At 29.9% G+C, this 23454-nt stretch overlaps 2 protein-coding genes across 3 annotated transcripts; both read right to left on the bottom strand.

Annotated features, from left to right (window-relative positions):
• Nucleotides 1-7746: 7746 nt before the first annotated feature.
• LOC124932238 lies at nt 7747-8957 on the bottom strand. Its single transcript, XM_047472855.1, has 3 exons — nt 8813-8957; nt 8516-8621; nt 7747-7918 (listed from the first exon to the last, which is right to left on the bottom strand). The coding sequence occupies exons 1-3, from the start codon at nt 8843-8845 to the stop codon at nt 7767-7769; spliced, it is 291 nt and encodes a 96-aa protein (XP_047328811.1). The 5' UTR covers nt 8846-8957; the 3' UTR covers nt 7747-7766.
• Nucleotides 8958-10355: 1398 nt separating this feature from the next.
• On the bottom strand, nt 10356-20238 carry LOC124929542 (sulfate transporter 4.1, chloroplastic-like). 2 transcript variants are annotated; one of them, XM_047469933.1, is made up of 17 exons: nt 19726-20237; nt 19241-19289; nt 18723-18924; nt 18031-18199; nt 16813-16878; nt 16627-16734; nt 15969-16076; nt 15824-15889; nt 15189-15249; nt 14891-15018; nt 14583-14624; nt 13373-13489; nt 12492-12543; nt 12057-12195; nt 11807-11904; nt 10942-11018; nt 10356-10842 (listed from the first exon to the last, which is right to left on the bottom strand). In XM_047469933.1, the coding sequence occupies exons 1-17, from the start codon at nt 20059-20061 to the stop codon at nt 10546-10548; spliced, it is 2115 nt and encodes a 704-aa protein (XP_047325889.1). In that variant the 5' UTR covers nt 20062-20237; the 3' UTR covers nt 10356-10545. The 2 variants fall into 2 exon arrangements, with proteins under 2 accessions (XP_047325889.1, XP_047325890.1); XM_047469934.1 differs by lacking the exon at nt 15969-16076 and having other exon boundaries at nt 19726-20238.
• Nucleotides 20239-23454: the final 3216 nt, after the last annotated feature.

Genomic DNA, 23454 nt, shown 5'->3' with positions numbered 1-23454 from the left:
CTTTAACATGTCTAATACCAACTGGTCCTCCGTTATTCCTTATAGAGATCAATCTGAATAACTTTAAAATCTTGATTTTCTTTAAAAACTAAATCTTTAATTTCTTTAGAAACTAATTCTTTAATGTGCACATAAATTCCAAATTGTATCTATACAAGCATCACAATACAAACTCCCACTAAAACTGTATATCATCTAAATATGTAATATCCATATGAACAATATGTTCATGAAAGACCTCGGATAACAAATATTTAGAGAACGGATCCGTAATTTTAGAGTTTGTCCAAATATGCTCAATAGATAAATAAACATTCTGAATTCTTTATTTTCCAAATAGTTCGACTTAGTCAAACTCATATTACTATTAAAGTAAAAGAACTGCAAATTATTGTCACGAAATAACTTTAGTGGTTTTTCTATATCATCCATAATTTGCAACTTCGTGACAAAATTTTGCAGTCAAATTCTTTAATTGAATGTCACAAAACACCTAATAAATTCTGCCATCATGTCGAAATAATTCTAGTGTCTGCTTAACACTCTTACAAGAATTAATTCTTTAAACTAATAATTAAACTAAAAGTATGTGGCACGAATTTCCGACTGTTTTGGTATCCAAAAAAAAATCGAATCAAAATACCAAATGATCTTTATCCGATTCGATTTCACTATATGAGTATGTAATGTTTTGTTATTAAAATATCACATTAGTTGTTTGGTTGCTTTCTTAATGATCCAAACCAGGATCCTTCAAGTATTTGTCCAACATCATAAATATACTTAATTTCTTGATTCATATAATCTAGAACATACATCAAACTCTTGTTTAAGGAGTATTATGTATATATATATATTTTCAAGGCTAATCTTGAAGTACTTATGAGACTAAATTTATCTCTAGATCTTTCAAAATATCCAATAATTAACATCTAGAAATTCTTTAGTCTAGTTTATTTTCTTTAGACCTATAAGGCCTGACCTTAACTGGACAACCCCAAAAGAATTTACTAGTTGTTTTAGTTGAATCTTTATTCCATATATAAGTTGTAATTCTTAACTCTTCCTTCCAAATGAATCAATTACATGAAGATATTCCATAAATGTTTGTTTCCAAATAAAAAAGTATCTAAAGTAGTTCTTTATTTCTTCATCTTTAATATGAATTGTCAATGCCCACGCCGATGTTTCTTTCACCATCAATTGACTTTTGACAATTAACTCAACCGTACATCAACACATTTACTTTAGTAATACTGAAGTTACCATCAAATGTGTATGAGTACTGAAGTTAAATTACTCTTAGAACAAACAAAACAAACTATAATATGTATTCTTTTATGCACCACTTTCTTTAGTAATTTTCTTATAAGTGCAATATCTGCAATTCTTACAACTTCATTTCTTTATTATGTATTAAGGTATTTGCTAAGTGAACACTATTTATATTATTTTTGTTTCAATCTTTTATTTTTCTTACACATAATTGATGTGAGTTCATATAGAGACTATGTCTCCCTTTAGACAACTACAATTCACATCAATTAACTTAAGTGTAAATAAGAAAATCCAAATTAGATGCATGAGAATACATTATTGTAACTCTGACTTTAATGCATTACTTTTGAAACAAAATAAAACATATATTATTTATGAAATCTTTATTCTAATAATACCCTTAGCAATTTTAACAATTTTAGACATAATTCTTAAAAATACAACAAATTCTAAATATGTCTTAAAAATTATATCATATAAAATGAACTTAAGATGTTGACAAAAAAATAATCCGTATAAGCAGAAGTGTTAACTTGATTAGATAACAAAACAAATGAACAAACATACTCACAAAATTTTAATAATCACATAAATTCAAAATAATGGTACGTCTCATCATAATATACCAAACGCAACATTAATATTTAGTCTTTGGACATTAAATATTAAATTGCAAACGATACTCTTTTGTAGTAATCAAATATTAACAATAAGTCCTGTCAAATAATTGGTTATCTTTGGATATTCCAATTATTCACATGGCCCACCGAATAATTGTTACATATTTATTACCACATGTGCATAATGTTATTCTGACCAATTATTTATCTTCCTTTGGGCCGATTAAATAACCGCATGAAATACATACACACTACCTTCTTAATTTATAAAACATATTAACCTTCACAAGAGAGCCTACTTTGGTAGGATATTGCTTCAATTAATTGATTTAATAAATTAATAAATTATGTACATACTTTAAGTGTGTAACTCGACCAATTATTAAACTTCCTTTTGTCCGATTAATAATCGCATAGTTACAAACACAACCGTCTTAATCTTATAAAACAAATATGTTCTATAAATTAATAATTTGTACATTATTTAAATTTGCAATCCGACCAATTATTAATCTTCCTTTGGGCCGATTAACAACCGCATAATTACAAATTTAAGTGGGCCTAAAATTATACCAAATTTTGAATGTGTTATTAATATCGAAAATCTGAATGTTGTTTTATGTATCAAAATTGCATAAATTCCTTATGTGTTACACAAAACAAATAATTGTGATTTTACTAATCACTCAATTATTTCTTAATATCAATCAACACAATATATACAGAAAGACCGAAATATGTATATATATTCGAATGTGTAATATAACATGATTGATTATTCATCCAAATATAATAATAATAATAAACAATTAAATAATCAATTACACAGATTACCCAAAATTCTAAATTTATCAATTATTAGGTTAATTGATTTCCTTAATTCTTGATAAATAACTTAATTCTTGATAAATAACTTATTGAATTATAAATTATTATTATTAATAAAATAAGCAAATTGCTTTTCCCACCCCCTCCCATATTCCCACCCCCCGCTTAACTCCTTAATTAATTTCAAAATGACTTATTTATCCCTACCACCTTTATATATTTACACATTTCTTATTTTATTTATTTTATTTATTTTATTTTATTATTGAGTGTTTTTATTAAATATAATTAATTAATTAATTTTTAATATTTTTTTAACTCTATTTATTTAATTAAAAATACAAAATATTATTATTTTTATATTATAATTATTTAAAATATATTAAATATTGAAATATATAATAATTTAATAAAATATAAATAATTAATATTTTATTATATTAATTATATATATATATATATTAAAATACTTACAAAAATTATTTATCAAATAATAATTAATAATTAGTCTAATTATAATATTTTAATTAATAATATTATATATTAATAATTAGTCAAACATAATATTTTTAATTTTAATTAATAATATTATATATTAATAATTATTTCTAATTTTAATTAATAATATTATATATTAATAATTAGTCAAACATAATATTAATAATTATTAATATTTTTATAAATAAAATTATCTATTAAATAATAATTAATAATTAATATAATCATAATATTTTATTTAATAATATTATATATTAATAATTATTCAAACATAATATTTTTAATAATAAGTCTTAATAATATTATATATTAATAATTAGTTAACATAATATTTTTAATAATAAGTCGCTTCACGCCGCCCTAAAATAAATAAAATAAGAAATGTAAATATATAAAGGTGGCAGGGTTAAATAAGTCATTTTAGAGTTGATTGAGGAGTGAGTGAGGGGGGTGGGAATATGAGAGGGGTGGGAAAAGCAGCTCCCATAAAATAATAATCTCTTTATTCTTGTCTTTTAATTTCTGAATATATTTATATAAATTGACTTTTTCTTAATTTCTGAATATATTCCATACTCATAAATTAAATAGATGTATTCATCCGTTTTTATACTAATTCATTAAATATATTACAAACAATAATGTAATCAATATTTATAAAATATTATAAACATGATAACTATTTTTCTTTACTTAATTCTCAAATCATAACCTATATTATAGGTATATATTAAAATTCCAGAATATCATTCTATATTTTATTTATTCTGTATATAAATGTATTAATACAATAACAATTATTTCAGGAATAAATATTACTTCAATCTTTAACTAATTAAAATATTATTATTATTATTTTAATTCCTTAAATTAATTATAATAATTAATTATTATTCCAAAACTGAATTACTCAATATATATATATATATAACCGAAATATATATATCCCCACATTTATTATTATCTCTTTAATTATCTAATTAATAATAAATAGATATTAATTTGACCAATTCTTTAAAATGACTTAAATTCAGGTTATTAATTTGAATTATTATTTTCAAATTAATAATTAAATCCAATTCTTGAAATAAAAGGTTTCCATCTTCTTTATTTTTTATGATTTCTGAAAAATCGTTTAAATGTCTAGAGTCTTTAATTCTTTACTATAACATATACATCAAAATAATTTATTGTTTATAATTCAGTAAATAAAAACATATTAGATCAAGAACATTTATAAATGTTCATTCATATTCTTTAATTAATAACAATTATATAACCTCAAATCAAATATATATATATATATATATATATATATATATATATATATATATATATATATATATATATATAATAGAATTAACTTATTCTTAATTATCTCACATTTTGTTTTATACATAATATTTAGTCTTATTTGACCCTAACTATAATTATTTGACCCCTAACGTAAGTGAGAAACAAAAATAAAACAAAATTAAACATGTTCAACTTCCTTATCCTTAAAATGAACATTCAATTCAATTTATTCAATTTCCTTATTCTGAATCTGTTTATTCAATGTGAATATACAGAAAATTTAATTGTTATTCATAATCTTGTTAACCAAATTCAACAATCTATCTTTATCCTTATTAAATCTCAATAAATCGACATAGAGAGACTTTGATACCACTTGTTAGTTTCTTTAGTCTAAATCTTTAATCCTTAAGTCTATAATCTGTATACTCTATGTCGATAAATCGAGATAAATTGTAATTGCGGAAACGTACCTGGATCTTAAATGCAGAACGGTTCATTAAGCCGTTCTTCGTTATTCTCTTCTTCTTGATCTTCTCTTGATCTTGAATCTGGACCTGAATCTGAATGTGGATCTTCATGTTCTGGATCTGGACCTGGATCGGAATGTCACCTGGATCGGAATGTCAGATGTGGGTAGGGTTTAAGTCTTCCAACCCTATATCGATAGCCTTCTTCTTTAGTGTTCTTGAGAGATGAACATAAACCTTATTGTTCGATGAGAGAAACAAATCGGTGGGCTATCTATATGGGTTGGGGACCTAGCCCTAATATACCCATTTATTATTCGGCCCATCAACGAAATAATGAATGGTATTTCTGCTTCTATACAAATATGTCCCCATACTTATTATAGATGTCTAAATAAGCCCATAACCTTTATACTTTAATAGATCACTTTATTTGGGCTTTAATCTTTATTATGATAACAACTAATATACAATTATTAAATAATATATGTACCCAAATATTGGAAATAATTCCAACAGATGAACTCTGCAAAACAAGACAAAGTGTGTCATCTGCAAAAAGAAGATGAGTGATGAAGTTTGCATGTCTCGATGTTCCTAAACTTATCTATGTGAAGAGCTTTGCGGTGGCTGCCCTCTCGAAAAACTTAGATAATCCTTCCATGACGATAGTAAACAAAATGGGCAAAAAAAATTCATTGTCTAAGCCCCTCGAGCTCTTGAAAAACCCGTAAACTTTACCGTTAACGATGATAGAGAACCTGGGTTTAGAGATGCATGTTTTGATCCACTTTTCTCCGAAGCCCATCTTAGCCCATCTTTTTGAGGATAAAAAGAAGGAAGTCTCAGTTGACATGATCAAAAGTTTTCTTGATGTCTAATTTGCAAAGGTCAACCCTTTTCCTTTTTCTGATGCGAAGTCAATACACTCGTTAGTGATAAGTAAGATATCAAAGAGATCTGTCTTCCTTGAACATAAGTTATCTGATTATGGGAAATAAGGTTAGGTAAGAGAACTTTGAGCCTACTTACAATGATTTTAGTCATAATTTTGTAGAAATTAGAAACAAGGCTAATAGACCTGAAGTGTTTGATCTCTCTAGCTCAATGAATCTTTCTAATAAGAAAGATGAAACTAGAGTCCCAACTTTTTTCAAAAATGTCGTCTTGTGAAAATACTTGAACGATCTTAAGTAGTCATCTTTAATATTTTCCCAAAATTTTTTGATGAATGTAATAGTGTAACCGTCAGGCCCAAGGGTTTTATTGCCGTCATAGCTAGAAATGGCTTCCTAGTTTTCATTGATCGTGAACTCTCACTCAATAAAAACTCTTTGATCATTACAAATATGATGAAACACAATTCTCACGAGATTAGGTCTCTCACTAGCCCGTTCAATAAGGAGATCTTCGTAGAAATAGAGAATGAAGTTTGTAATGGTTGACGGATCGAAAGTCTCGACCCTGTTAACCTAAAAAATAAAGATCTGGTTGTATTTTTTACGTGAACTAGTGAAGTTATGAAAAAATCGGCTATTTGAATCCCCTTCTTGAGCCACCGACAACTCTGCCTAGCGTTATCCTCATCCCATATGTAAAAAAAATTGAATCGCTTCATTAGTGTGAATCTATTGGATGCCTCAATTTCTGAGAACACATTCTTCCTCCAACCTGTCGAAATACTCAATTTCATGACAAATGTTAGAAATGTTTGAATGGAGAGAACCAAAGTTGGTTTTCCTCCCTTCTCTTATAAATGTTTTGAGATTTTTAAGTTTGTGAAAAAGAATAAAAGATGGTCTCCCCTCGATCGTAGGATGATTAGTCCACCAATTCCCCACATCTTGCACGAAATTATGATATGAGATAATAGTGTTTTCGTAGGATGATTAGTCCACCAATTCCCCACATCTTGCACGAAATTATGATATGAGATAATAGTGTTTTCGAATATGAATGGAGGCTTTGGTTGAATGGATATTCCACGTGTAAGTATAATATGTTTGTGGTCTGAAAGACGACGTCGAGTTCTAAAGCATTGGTTGTTTAAATAGTAGAGGGTCTCCCAGTCATAGTTGTAGAGAAATATGTCGATTCGAGACATACTCCCATTATCAAAGACTTAAAATGTATTAATATATAATGATAAAATAAAAAATTAAAATAAATAATATTTTAATATTTTTGTTAATGAATTGAGTGATGCGGTAAAAAAAGAGGGAGAGTTAAATGATGTTTTTTGAATTGGGGTTATTAAAATAACCCTAAACCAAACAAGGTACTTAAGAGCTTTCATGAAATAACAAAGCTACTCCTTTTAAACAAACAATTACATCCCCCAAAAGAACAAGGAAATGTAAATATTCAACAAGTAAACATATATATACAATACATGGTGTGCCCACATCTTCATTTATTGAGAGCAAGAGAACAAACTAACATGATGAGGCCCTCTTCTCAGAGTAGTACATATTTCACTTGTCAACATGACTGCACGACTCAATTAGTCCCGGCCAGCCAAAGCTTAATTCATGGGGCCTTCTATGGCGACTGATAGCTGCAAGAGCTTATATTATATATACATACATACATGATACATAACCTAAAGCTGAAAACATAAAATCATCTTATTGAAGGAAGGACCACATCACTAGTACCTCGTCCGTGCATTAATTATATACATCATCTTCAATTTAATTTCTTCATTTAAAGAAAAATTATTCTTTCACCATGTCATGACATCCCACGACCAGATTTAGCAAGCTAGGTTAATTAATTAGTTATCGGGATCATCCTTGGAAGAATTGTCGGTTATCATCTTCATGATCATCTCGCTTGTCTCGGCCTCTGACATTCGGTCTTCTTTTCCTTGAGATCGGGAATAGGCCTCAAAGAACTCCTTGTTCTCTTTTTCAAGCTCCTTCCATACTGCAAGGCCACAAATCAAGATTCATTATATGTACAATCGATCGATTCTGTATTCGATTGACTTCTTATTTTGTGTTATTTATACAAGTATAGGTTTTAGTTGTTGAGTTCTTTTCATTATTAATTATGGGTAAGTGTTAATATTTGTTGAACTTCTAAACCACTTTGTTTAGATATCTTGTCTAAAACCTAAACTTTTAAGGGTTTGATCAAACCAAGAAATGTTTTTTTTATCTTAAAATTGTTTTTTTTTTCTTTTACTTGCATATTTTCTATTGGGTAATTAGTAAGATTAATCTTAAGTGATTATAATTCCATGAATAGAATTCCTAAAGAATAGATCGATCTTAATTGCTTGATAATGAGATAATCTTCTCTCTAGGTTCGTTCCTTTCTAAACAAGTTTTCTGCATGCATGAGACTTATGGGTATGGATAGCAAGAGAGGATATTCAACATATAAAGATAACTAATTCCAACTGATCATGATCATGCGACTTTCGCGTTACCATGTTCTACTATTCAAAAAATAAAAATAATATAAACTAATTCCAACCGAGAAGTGAGATCGATCTATTGATCGATCAAGAAGACTAACCAGTTGAAGTGATGACCGGATCTATCTTTGCATGCTTAGACAAAGCTTCAATACACTCATCTTTAGTCATATCAAAGATCAAACACTTCTCTATCAGATGCTGCACCTGAATCATGATCAAAATTGACAGAAAAAAACAAAATAAAAATTAGGCGACCAATTCTAAACGCGCCCTTGTATCGCGATTTCACTAGCATAATTATTTCATAAACCCATGTGAAATCATGTCATAAAACTGCCTAATAACTAACTAGTTTTCTTTGATAAAACTCCAAACCTAAAACAATTATATATTACCATATGAATATAGGAAGCGGAAGAATCAGCCATAAATCATATATGGGTGGTTATAAGATGGATCTTTAAGCAGATGGTAGCATATATATATATATATAATATATATGAAATTTATTTACATAAAGGTGGTGATCAAAGATCATGATCATGATCATGAGATAGATGATCTCGGTTAAATGATGAATAAAGAATTCATTCAAGCTAGGAAAGGTGGGAGTTGGGCCAGGCCGTCCCACGTGGGAGATAAATGATAATTGGTGGAGAGAAGATTGAAGGAGATTTGTAAATGACAATTTATTTGTCTTGTAATATAATAATTTTATTATTACCATTCGGGATAGGACCCCTTTCACGTGACGCCTAGGCCCCTCTCAACCCTCATTCCTGTGCATATATCAAACTAATACTCCAAAATAGAATAACACAATATGTACACGTGGCATTTTCCTACGCCTTGAATATTATCCTTTCGATGTCTAAACCAATCACAACGCGACACGTCTAGCCCCGTCAATTTGTTCAAGTTATTCCAAATGGAATCAACATGTCATGATTTGCCCTTGGACTAGTAGTATCATAAACCGCAAGCACATTTTGTTTAGCATGAATACTTAGTGCTTAGATGGCGGCCTTATGTCTCTAGGTAGGCCCTTTACTATACCTAGCTACTCATCATCTCCTTCCTTTACAACTTGACACTACTTATTTACAGTAGCAGCATAGGAATAATAAGAATAGACCCCTCCTTTGGACCACACCTTTTCAAACAAAAATACAGTGGCAGCACTAGATCAGACTCACGCGGCCTATAGAATTCCATTTGGAATATCATATTAATTTCAAGTTCATTTCATTAATCACGGAAGTCCCTCACTGGATAGCAGAATATTGAAGCATGCATGATCATTAATTAGTTACATCCTATCTTATTTGAATGAAGATATCGACTTATTAATTCCTATCTAGTGTGAAAACAAACAAAGTTACCTTGCACATTATTGCCAATCGATCATGTTTTCAATGAAACATCTTGAAATCAACTGCCACTTAGTGAGGAACAAATCCAAGTATGGGTTCATTCTTCTGCAGGACATTAGCTCAAATGAACAGAAGATTAATGCAGATAAAACTCTTTCTCAAGCTAAATTTGATTGACTACGTACCATCAAGTTCCAGCTTGAGCAGGATGTAGAATTATTGGAAGCATCTGTGAATCTTCTAGAATCCAAGTCAGGTGGTCCTTACAACCTGCAGCAGAAGAGGTTACAACATAAGAATAATATAAGCAGTTAGCATGAATTTGATTTGTTATTTTCTGTATACATAGTTTGTATATATCCAGTATCTAGAATACTCTCTTGATGTATAGAAATAAAGACAGTTGTACAGATGATGTTCGAATCCTTCAAAATCCTCTATAACAATAATACAAGTTCAATAGTAAAAAAGAAATGAGTAATACATATGGAAGTTCAATAGAACAACATAGAAAGAAAGAAAGAGAGATAAATGTTGTAGCAATCTCTTAAACATACAAGGATACAATACAACAATGAATTGCTTTCTATTATTATATATATTATATGCTTCCAGTGAACCATACATTTATTTTATTTTTGAAAAAGGGTTGTCAAAACTTATAAAAATACAACAATAAAAAAAAAACATATACATGTGCACAAACAAACAAATACACAAACAGGAGCTTATTGAATATCAATGGCTTCTGATTTTCATGGTCTCTTTGATATCAATGGCTCCAACTCTGATATAGTATCTCCAGACTCTAAGTTAGAGCATGCAAGCTCCTCGGCTCTCTCCTTAAGCATTCTCTTGAAGAAACTTGAAGTTTCTTTGGACAGTGGCTGCTGAGGGCTCCTAGGTGTCCCTGGTAAATTCTGAACCTTCTGAAGGCAGACTTGAACTGCATCGTGCACTCTCACAAAGCACCATTCTTTTCCAATCATATCAACCAGACCAGATTTCGATAGGGTAGACAGGACATCCTTGTTTGGATTGGCTATCGTCATCTGTATCATAACATGCCAAACTCATATTGGTAAATTAAATTTCAATGTGAAAAGGTTAAACTGGAAAAAAAAAGAAAAAAAAAGAAAGAGAGATTCTACCTTGATATCACGGGATTCATATTCCTGATGCAAGTCTTTCAATGCTTGGACAGCACTTGAATCTATATATGTGGCGGCTGAGAAAAGAGCGAAAAGGCAGAAGATAAATTGAAGAGGAGCAAGAATGGACACCTAGAAGACTGACTCATTGAGTGATCTTTAGATTTATCTATCTAACCTTCATGATTTCTTCAACCTTAGAATAGGTAATTGCCAAATATGAAAGTACTTGAAGTTATACAGAGTAAATGGTGAAATCTTTTAGTGTCTCTATCTATTTTGGGGGCAAATTTTCTTCTTTTTTTTTTTTTACAAGTTGTTCTATCCTATAAAGGCCTATTTAGAAACATTTTTTTTTTTTTGTATTTTTATTTGGATCTGAATCCGTATCCAAATGAGAAACCGTCAAAAAAAATTGAATCTGAGTTCAACTCAGTTTTGTTTTCGAATATGACCTCAGCCCTCAGGATCCACAATAAGAGGAAAAAATGTACATTTTTTAGAGAAATGATTGAGAGAGGGAATTTTAGAAGGAATGACGTAGTGCAATCTTCGTTGAATAAATAACAATTTTTCTAGTTCTTCTCTCTCTCCTCACTTTTTATCTTTTTTCCAACCAATGATGTGATATAGTGACACATCATTCCCTCTCCCAAATTCCCTCCCCCTATCACTCCTCTATTTTTTAATTAAGTAGAATTTAAAACTTTTAAACTTATCCAATTAACGAAACAGTTACAAAAACAAAACCATTTTTTTTCTTTTACTTCTATTTTTCATAATTCCTTTCTCTCCTTTTAGAATAAAGAATAAATTCTGAAGGACTTGACAAAAATGACATCAAAAACAAAACAAAAAAACTTACGTGCCATCTCCAAAACAACAAAATGAACACGTTCAACTTCTGGTCCACGTCTCATGGATTCATCTTCTTCCTTGCACTGAAATTCAAATTCTCTTAGCCTGACACACAATGTGGATGGATTATTCAGCATTATCAAACTTCATATATATTCAGAAAATATAATATTTCCAACAAATTAAAAGGGACTCAGACATGTTTAGAAACATGGTATGCCTTGTAAAATATTGCAAGCACCAATAAAAATTCTTACCTTTCTTTTATATAACTTATATTTGCAAAATAGATAGGGGCATCAACTCGGACAACAACAATACCATTGTATGTATATGCTTCTGGATACTGTTTAAGATTCCTATAGATGGTGGTGCCAGGAAGACGTCCCAAGACAGCTGAAGCAAAAATAATAAATAAACCACTTAACAGGTAAAAAAAGAAAGCATAATTAATTGATTGAAACAGTTAGCAATAAAACTGTTTAGTTGATATCAGTAAAGGCACTAATAAAAGGATTGGCAGTCAAGTATGTCAGGAATATTGATAACACGGTTAAAGGAGAGGAAAACTAAAGAGAACAGTCTGGGAAAAATGTCTAATTGTTTTAGATTCAGTGTGAGATGAACCTGACCAGTAAGCAAATATGCTTATTTACTTTAAACAACAAAAACTAATCAATGAAGTTACTCACCAACATTTGGATTTGCTGATTCATGGATGACAAAAGCGAGAGAAACGCCAACCTACAATGTAACATCCTTAAAATTAGATAATAATGTGTTTTATATTCCCACATTAAAAACCTAGGGTTATCCCCTCCTTGGAGTATATAATAAAGGGGTGTTGGCTACAAGCAACTTAAGATCTTTTTAGCAGCCTGTTTGGGCTTAGTTGTTATGTCATACCCTAACAGCTGACACCGACTTCGAGCATGAGCTGGAGATGGACTCGATGTGGGATGGAATATGGTTTCAATGTGACTTGTAGGACTTAGCTTGTAGTTACCAAAACAGAAAGTTTTATAGGGTTGGAAAATGGGGCAGAACAGATCCATATTTTATCAGCATGAGATTTCTCCTATGAATTGTGACGGGGTGTTTCATGCCCAAGTGAGGAAGATCACAGTGTTTCAAGTCAAAAATCTAGGGTTATCCCCTAGGATACATATAGGAGGCGTCACTTTTTTTCGAGAAAAGGATGACGGTGCCATCACTTATAGAGTTTATTAATACAGGATTTCCGGCTTTCCCTTTGAAGGACTATAGTGTCAAACTATTATGCCCTACCCTTGCAGTCAAAATTGACATGTGGAACCTAGAGCATGACATATAAACTATTTATTGAATTTTCATCTAAGATGCAATTACCAACATTCAACCACACCAGTGTGTAATTGGACCTAGCCTGACCAATTCTCTAGACACTCATTATGTAGATAAGAAATGTTTAACATAGATATGATATTTTTTAACCTTTACAATGATGCTATGCACTTACTTGTTCTTATAGAAATGGCATCACAAACTTTTATCATGAATGTTTAAGATTGTGTCCACCTAGAAGTATACTCACCCCAACAAGTACTCCAATCTCAATTCCAAGGAACAAGGTAGTTGCAGCCGTTATGCTCCAAAGAACAAAGTCTTTCTTGTCTACACGCCATAGAAATATAGCCTCGTCATAATCCACCTAAATGAAAAGGAAAAAACAAAATTGTTGCAACTGAAACTCAGAAATTTAAAATCAGTAGATACCCCATAATGAGTAAGAATTATCCATTCCCTTCACAAGGAACTATTTTACATGGCTTGCACCATCATATTGGTTAAAAGATGAAATGATAAACATGTATAAGAGGTAGATAATACTACTACTGTGTATAGCCTCCAGGAGTTAAATAGAAGAAACTAATGCAGGATGCAGAGACATAAAATGAATGCAACATAAGAACTCTTTAGATTGGACGTCTATGGGGAAATCAATTTATGCTAATAGGATCCACCCAAATTTAAGGAGGCCAACAATTCCAACAAAAAATATTTTGCTCAAACACAACAAAATAAAATAGTTTTAAGTTTCCACAAAATTAAAGTGACCTGCTATATGTAAAAGGACAACTTGTTTTTGAATAAGGGTCAAATATTTAATTAAAAAGGTTGAAAAAGGTACGTTCATTACAGGAGGAAATAAAGAAAATGGAAAAAAACAAAGAGAACACGTTTAGAAATCATCTGTTTTGTAAACAGGTAAAATTTTCATTGATAATAAAAACAGTGGGGGAATGCTAGGAGCGTTCAAATTACAACTCAGGGCGTGACAGGAATTATGATTATGCAAATGTGGATAGTGGATTTCAATTTTAATGGCAGCTTAGACCATTGTAAGATTTGCAACCTTATTGGGTGACCAGATATTTTTTTTAAATAGCTAATAATGCTCTAATTTCCCTATATATAATGGTCAAACTTCTTTTCTTCTTTTTTCAGAAAGTATCAAACTTCTTTGATATGTCCACGATACTATGTTGATCTTTAATACAGAAACATGAGCCATAACAGATAAGCATGTACAAAGTGATGATAATAAGCACATTTATTTCCAGTGCATTTGCTTCTCATATCTTGGTATAGACTTCAAAACAACAATTATGAAAACTAGATAGTCCTTGAATAATGAAGCAAAACTCTAAGACTATGCTCTTTCCAGAATTTCCAGGACACAAGTTAGATTATTCAAGAAGAAATGACAGCCAGAGATATGTGTTGAAGTTAGTATAACTCACCAATCCTATGACAGCAGAAATCACAATAGCAGCCAATGCACACTGCACAATTGGTTTAACCAGAAAGACCATGATAAGTGTCTCAAACAAAGATTTTTTTCTTAGACAAGAAGAAAAAATGACTGGACAAAAACACTTAAGGTTCAAACAATCTTCATCAGAACATAGAATTCTCTATGGCCATGGGAATTCAGTAGAAAAAGAGGTCAAATTACAAAAATGTAAATAGAAAATTGTTTCAGCAAGAAAATCACAGTTAGAAGTTCATTCATATAAAGAGAACAGGAAATGCCAACTAGAAAACAGACCTGGGGTATGTTTTCAAATAATTCAGTCAAGAACATAAGTGCACAGGCCATTATTAATCCAGTAACAATTCCAGACAAGCCAGTTTTTGCACCACTTTCATGGTTGACAGCAGACCTGGAGAAGGAGCCTATGTGGAAAAAAAGGAAGATGTCAATCAAAATAATAATAATTTACCACTTGTATTAACATAACAAGTTATCATGAGCTAAATGATTTCCAAGGACAAAGGGATAGTACATGGGCTTCATTTCTATCTAGCTGGTATCATATACTCGTGACCGTATTGAAAGATCTCACCTGTTGATGGGTATGATAGAAAAAATGAGCCTACTACATTTGCCACCCCAAGACCAAATAACTGCACATAATAAAAGAATAAATAGCTTAAAACAAAATCTTATATCTCTTCCGAGAAAATTGAACTGAATCAAGACCGGGCTTCTTCAAATGCTATATCATCTTAAGTCTTTATTTCACGGTGTAAGCAATATTATTGCTATGCAAGATACAAATAAAAGCAATACAAATTGTGACCACAAGCGCATACACATAAGCAGGCTTCCATATGTTTAATGTGGGAACAAATATTTACACATGCCTAATTTCTTTTATCAATTTATCTCATCCTATATAGGTCAAGATATAATAAAGCTCACTGGTCAGTGAGACATCATAATCAATAACTTTTCTTCAATATGAAGGATGCATTATGTTGACATCCATCTCCAGTGTTTTTCAGATCTTTGAAAATATGAGCCACGCACATGCATATCACTCAGTACTCTCAGTTTGTAACTAGCTTAAACCGGGCAAATAAAGGCCCTCTTAGTGACATTGTCAAAATAACCAAAACAATATGATGACATGAAATGTCAAAGATAGATGTTTGATTGTTCAAATGCAAAACCACTTTTTTCTTAGTCCATAATCACCTCTTGATTTGGATCCAACTCATATCCATTCTTTGCTGCCAATGCTTTAGCTATCCCCACAGACTCCTGGAGTAAAAGCAAGATAACCAAGTTAGCTAAAACCAGTACGATTCAAGCAATTCCTCCATGGTTTTTTTGCACTTACCAAGATTGCTACACTGGTGATGAGAAGAGCAGTTGGTATCAGTGATCTTATGTAGGCAAAGTCTTTAGGCACAGAAAACTTTGGGAGTCCTTGGGGGATATCTCCTACCTAAAAACACGGATCCAATGTTATTAAGATTGTATTGAAAACATTTTCTACTTTAATAGGTTTTTTACATGCAGAGCTTCTGTCACAGCACCATCTCACTCTTCAACAGAATCAGAGAAGTGCCCAAATCCAAAACACTTCCATTTCTAAAGTATATTTATGTTTGACTTGAACATTGTTATCCAAGATTTTTAGATATAGCAAGTTCCATTTCAAGATTTTAACTCATTATGATTAAGGCATTTCCCCATTACATGTTTTTTATGAGAGCAATTCCAGTTTGCATAACCGAGTTAGAAAGGGAAAAAAGGTACTACAATTATTATCCCTACTGGTTAACCTCTAATCTGTGTTAATACTAGGATAATATAAACCACCGTGTTTTTTTCATACAAAAATATGCAATCTACTATTATTAGTGCAGCCTTCAATCAAGTGTAGCATTCTTAATCCAAATGATTATTTTCCCTTTTTCATGATCATCAACACAACCATATCATGCAAAATGTTTCCACTAGACTAAGTAAAGCAAAAGCCGTGTTATTCTCACCACAGAAATAGAAGATGGATGGAATATTTTCACAAATGCTGTGCCCAAAACAACTGCTGTGAGGGGACCAGATGCTCGTAGAAATCGCAAACACTTCCTTGTTTTTCCCTACATTAAATATCCAACTTGTTACCAAGTGCTAAAAGCTAGCAAATAAACCAACATGAAACCCATCAAGAACCTTACCAAGTGCTTCATGGTCAGAAGAATACCTAGCACGATAGATCCCATGACAAAAGGTTGCCAGGCGAACTGCAAAAGGAAATTAGACTCTTGTTCAGATTAAAGCTAATAAAAAAGGCTCAAATTGGATTCCATGGGAGAATGAAGAATAAAACATAATATTTTGAAAGGGGACTCAATTTAGTTTCAACATATTATCCATTAAATATGAAGGACAAGTATATGAGTATAAGAACAATGCAACAATGAAGATATGAAGGACAAGTCTATGAGTATGAGAACAATGAAAAAATAGCTAGGAAAAATAAACAATGAAATACAGAAGTTCAATTCACCAACACTGGCAAAATAAACGATTGCACCAATGACAGGATAACATAGCATGATATATTAGCATGTTAAGATTTCATAATGTTAGTTATGAATAAGATTAGTTTTGCAATCTGTTAGCACAAATTTATTAGAAACATAAAAGTCATGTAATAGATAGGCAGAAACAGCCCCTCCACGCTTTTTCTTGTTCATTCATGTTCTTTTCAGTGATTTACTCAAACCACCTAATTTTCTTTATTTGTTTTTTTCTTGGAAATCGGCTATCCATTTTATTAAAAATCTAAAAAAAAAAGAGTTCTCAACTTGATATGGAGAGCTAAACAGGTTTTGCCTCAAACACGGCAAAAAAACTAAAGAAAAAATCAACTACAATTCAAACAAAAGCTTGACAAACCACCTAATTTTATTTCATACCATGTTTGGGATTTTTTTCATAAGAACCATGATTGGTTTATTCGTTAGTTTTCAAAGGCTTTGCTTGATTTGGGGGGATTCTCTTCTAAAAAAACCCAATTTTATCTACCTCTCTCTTGTCTCTATATTTTATTCTCAACCTCGCCAAAAAGTGAAACTTAAATATTACAGATAACAGTCTATAACTGACACCAAGACAGAACAAAATGGTTGTGGAAATCAGAAGACAATTAAAGGACTAGATGTTTCCCAGGGATACTGACAAAAGGAGGACGAAAAGTAGATTCAAGTAACCTTTAGAACTCAATTCCAGAACAAATCAAGATGTTATTGTATATTTAACTTATGCAGGAGGCTAGTTCCAACTTTACTATTCCAATGCAGAAATAAAAGTAAACAAGAATAAAAATAGAAAGCTCCAGCCGAAAGTTCAAAGGAAAAGCTATGCTTCCATGCTTCTTATGTAAGGCATACCTGGTCTAATCCAGATACAATACTCTTGATCAGTGGAATAATTTCACTGCTTCTCACAATATCATACCCCAAGAAATATTTTGCTTGAGATAAGGCAATCACAATGGCTGAAGCAGATGTAAATCCAGAAATCACAGAGTGGCTAATGAAGCGGATAATCCATCCAAGCCTAGGTTGAGAGCACAAAGTAAATTTATGGAAAGACAATTGAAGAGACAACATTGGCTATCAATACAGGGAAAAAGTAACCACTAAAAAAACATTGTTCACATAAGAACATAAATAGATTCTACCAATTGGTCACTTCTAAGGTATTCAATGTCCAGAAAAGCACAGAATATATATTTTTGTGATGTACAAACAAAAACCTTACTGATAAAGATTTCTCTAAAATTTGCTAAGGTTAAAAGCATTGATTCAATAACAGTACTGCATCAGGAAAAATGAAATAATGAAACTTGTTTCTTGTGTCTAAGGAAGATTAGTAATGTATAGGTAGTTGGAGATGTACCACATGAACGTGCAGAAAGTACCTCATCAAATGTTAAGATATGCAGTTACAAATACATTTCTGCTTATTCTTCCTAACCAAATTGCATGATTTCAAGGCTTGGGAAGAAAAACAGACAAATTTGGATATGAAAAAAGATAGAAAAAATAAAGTGACAATGAAACAGAGAAAATAAAAGTACCTTAGTAGGCCCATTGTGCATTCTAGAACCCCAACCATCAGAGCCAACAGTATAGCTAGTTCAGTGTATAATACATCAGAAGAATCCACTATGTCACCTAATATATTAGATACCAGAAGGGAGACCAAAGCAACTGGACCAACTGCAAGCTGTCGAGATGACCCAAAAATGGCATAGATAAATACTGGCATGAAACCAGAATCTGACTTGCAAAGCAAACAAAAGGTTCCAAAGGCAAGAAGTGAGCTCAAGATTCACAATGTTTGAATAAAACAGAGAATACATATCGTCATTCAGCTGAAAGTTTATTATCTAGTGCAAATTGGTGCAACTTCTTAATTTTGGAAAGAGTTCTGAAAGATGGTGGCATAGAGTGATCATATCTAGGAATAACAGCAAATAGTCAATACTCAATCTAGAAACTTCAGAAAACCGCATTAAATATGCAATTGATCCACATGATCTGTAATTAATGCTATAGATTGTAAAACACGTGAAAATATTGGTAGAAAACTTACAAAGTCCATATATTGGCGCCAATCCAGCTAACTTTGCATAGGACATTGACTGATCACATAAAGCAAACGGTCAACAACATTTATAAAGAAATCAATCAATTAATTAAAAAGATTTAAAGATTAAATACACCATATTCTCATTAAAAGAACTCATTCACCTTGAACAACCCTAAAGAGAACTCATAAAGTACCCAAAATCCCAACACATTTGTATCATTCATTATCTTTTTTTACTCATCAAATTACAAATTGATCACACATCCATTACCATATAGAGTTCAGATTAGATGGAATTATGGAAATGAAGCGTTACCGAAACAATACCTCAGCTTATTCTAAATTATATATACGATCAAAATGACGAACTACCAAAAGCTGGAAATAAACACAATTGCATATACATGATCATTTCCGAGCAATTGGAAGCAGGAAACATAAAAAATAAAGTAGAGTTGGACTATCTTATAGTGAGAGAGAGTGTGAACCTGAGGAACAATCATGACACCAACGGTGATTCCAGCCATTAGATCAACCTGTAGGTACTCGCGCCACTTGTAGGTTCTAATCCATCGAGAACAAGGGAAAATAAAATCCATCCAGTCCTTAAAGGTCATCTGTTCCACCTTCGACCTCCATGTCTCTGCTAGAGTGAAAGGCGACGAAGAAGAAGAAGGCGGTTGATCAGTAGGATAGTCAAAGGGAATGACCTTGACAGAGTGGCCTCCCAAGGTAGAGACGGAGTAGGATTTCTGGTTATCGGCGGAGGCGGCGGAGGCAAGATCAGTGGAGCTAGTGGAGGAGTAACGCGTCTTCGTATTCATCTCCGGCCGGCGAAGGGGGGAGGGAGCATATGGTGGCTATGCACTGCAACGAAACGCCAAGACCAGGAAATGTCCGCACAGTCGAGATTCGTAGACCCCACCGGACTTTCTTATAAGCCAATGGTGACCCCCGCTTCAGAATTGCGGAAACTTGTTTTTTTCGTGTGTGTGTGTGTGAGAGAGAGAGAAAGAGAAAGTGAGAGAGGGGGGAAATATGAAGAAGAAGTTGGCTTTATAAAGAAGGTGATTCATTTTTTTTATTTTATTTTATTATTTGTCAACTTAAAAAAGTGGCCTGTCATTTTAAGATTTGTTTGGTTTTATCTTCATAACATAACCAAAATTTAAATATAATCTTGTAAATTCAAATCATTTTGTGTCGATTTCATATTTTTTAAAAACTATATATATAAAAAAAATTAGAACACTTCCGCTTCTCTCCTATTTCTCTCCTATGAAGTGCGATTAAAACACACTTCTCGAACCCATAACTTCAAGAAAATTGGGAATATTTATCTCTGGTCGTGCTAAACTATAATTATATAAAATTATTTTGTATAAATGAATAAAAAATTAATATTTATACAAAATATGTAAAAAAATTATAATTATAGTATAATAAAATAATGAAACTAAAGAGAACAGAAAGCAAAATAATTTGTAATATTGTCTTGTATAATAATTTTATTTAATAAATGGTAAGTTTATAATTTAAGTTATAAATTAACTTTTCAAATTTATACTAATTTTTTATTTTACTATGTCTAATTTAATATTTAATTATTAAATTAAAATAATTAAAATACTAAACATATTAAACAGTGATGATAAACTATTAATATAATTATTTATAGATAATTGATCATTATATAAAAAAAAAAAATTAACTTCCCTTTCAAATAAAACATTACAAAATTATTAATTATCTCAAAACATTTTATACAAATTCAGTTAGTTGTCATCGGCCATATATTGTTATATTGGATAGACTTCAACTTCGATTTCAACTTTTCTTGTTTGTAATGATTATAGGTAATAAGATATAAAAGAATTTATTAAAAAATTTACCATATTTTCCGTCTATAATTAAATAATATCAAATATTTAATAGTTTTTGATTTATATTTGATGCAAATAAAATAATAAATAATAAAATTAAAGAGATTAACAACATTATAAGTTAATTAATGTAGTCTACAATATTCATAAGGTTATTTTATGAATGAATTTTAAGATGACAACTTAGCTTATATAGATAGAAAAAAAAATTAAACTAATTATGTTAAAATATAGTTTACTTTTGTTGGATATCAAATATAATATTTGCCTGTAAATAAATTGTAATGGCTTAAGCATAAAAAATAATGACAATATTACAATAAGCTAATATTAATAATTAATCATATTTTAATAAAATTTTAATTATAATTCTCAATAATAAAAAAATCAAAAATACATTTTATATTATTATCTATAAAACAATCTTCTAAAACTAGTAGAAAAAAATCATATTAATTTTAATTATGACTATATTTTAACAACCTAAGTGCTATATATATGTGTTTAAAAAAAAACTCAATATGTCATGCTTTCAGTTGTTTAGATAAATTTTATAAGAAGTCATTTTAAGGAAGGGGAGTAATCATTCAGCTAAGTTAGTATTGAATAAAATAATTGTCAACCCTTTTTGAATTTTGGGATGCAAGATTTAAATTGGGGGTAATGGTCATAAAATCAAAATATGGTTGTGAATTTAAATTATGATTTGAAAGTAATTTGAATCATAATAATGATTTTTTTTATATGTATAAAACCTCTTTAAAATCTACCTCTCGGCCAATATATAAATATATATATATATATATATATATATATATATATATAAATAATAGAATAAAAGTTTTAAATATGTTTTTTAGACTGAGCCATAATGGTTTAGAATATTAATTGATGAAAATAATGACAACTTCTATTATTCCGTATGTGGACGCAATTGTTGCCTCATTGCAGAAAGAAATGGGCCCACTAAGTTGTGCACTCCTTGTTGCACGTAATCTTTCTGTTTACAAGATTTGGTAATAGGGAATTTTCTTTATTTTTTTCTAGATAGGCTATAACTAATATTTTTATTTTTTTTATCTGGCATATGAAATAATAAAATTTATAAACTAATATTATAAATAAGGATGCAGTATAACTTTTTTTTATCAATATTATATATTATATCGAAATTTTGGTATACAAATCATACTTATCTGTATTATACAAATCATATTGATTATATAAAATATCTGCAGTTTACTGATATTTCGGTACAATATTAATATTATATAATTAATATATTTAAAAGTATCTACTTTTTAATTGAAGAAAAATTGCAGAACAACATACTATATGAAAAATTATAAAAAAGAATAAATATCTTGAGAGTTAGTGTTCAAGAAAAAAAATATATATTGACAATTAAAGTTTAAATATTTAAATAAAGAAATTAACTAGATTATATTAGAAAGAAGATAAATACATTAGAGTTAAACTTCAAATATTTTAAAATAAATAAATAAATTTGTTAATATACATAAATTTAATTCCGAAAAATAAAAATTAGGAATATGTTATTTATAATTTAATTAGTCATTATTATTTATTTATAAAGAATATATATTTTTAATATATAAATATTATTACAGAGGATCTATTTCGTCCATCCAAAATATTTATTTTTACGGTAAAAATGTAATATTAATCCTAATTTTTTTGAAATTTAAAAAAAAAATATTATTTGTTTATCTAATTATTAAAAAAAAAAATAGTAAACTTATCTTTATTCATTTGTTTTATCTAAATTTTTCATAATTATTTTTCAAACTCATCTAACTCTAAATTAATGTCTTCTTTATTTATTTATTTTTTTTCTAAAATTCAATATAATGTTTAGAGATATTTTGAGTATTTATTTTATCACATATCATATAGTCAAATTATTTGGCTACTAACAATAGGGGTTAAAATTTGGGAATAAATATTTAGCTATATATTAAAAAGTGTTGTGGATTATTGGGATAAACTAAATAAACAATCTCCAAAGTCTTTAATTAAAAAACTTGATTTTCTTTTGAAATAAAACTCATTGTATCAAAATGTCATTTAGTTAAACCACAACACCTAATAAGCAAAAGACAGATAAAAAAATGGTAATATCAAATTCTAATACAAAATAATTGAGATAGGAACAAAATCCCAATATTACCTTCTTTCCATTCAACTTTCTAAACTAATTTAATTTTTCATTCATTCACAACATAAAATTATTGTTAAAATTCACTTTCTTCTTTTTTTTTTAAATTTATTTATTTATTACATTTGAACTCATTAATATATATATATATATAT

Source organism: Impatiens glandulifera, chromosome 3 (assembly GCF_907164915.1).
Source record: "Impatiens glandulifera chromosome 3, dImpGla2.1, whole genome shotgun sequence".
Taxonomy (NCBI): Eukaryota; Viridiplantae; Streptophyta; class Magnoliopsida; order Ericales; family Balsaminaceae; genus Impatiens; species Impatiens glandulifera.
The sequence above is the reverse complement of the archived record's forward strand: the minus strand, read 5'-3'. Positions and strand labels throughout refer to the sequence as shown.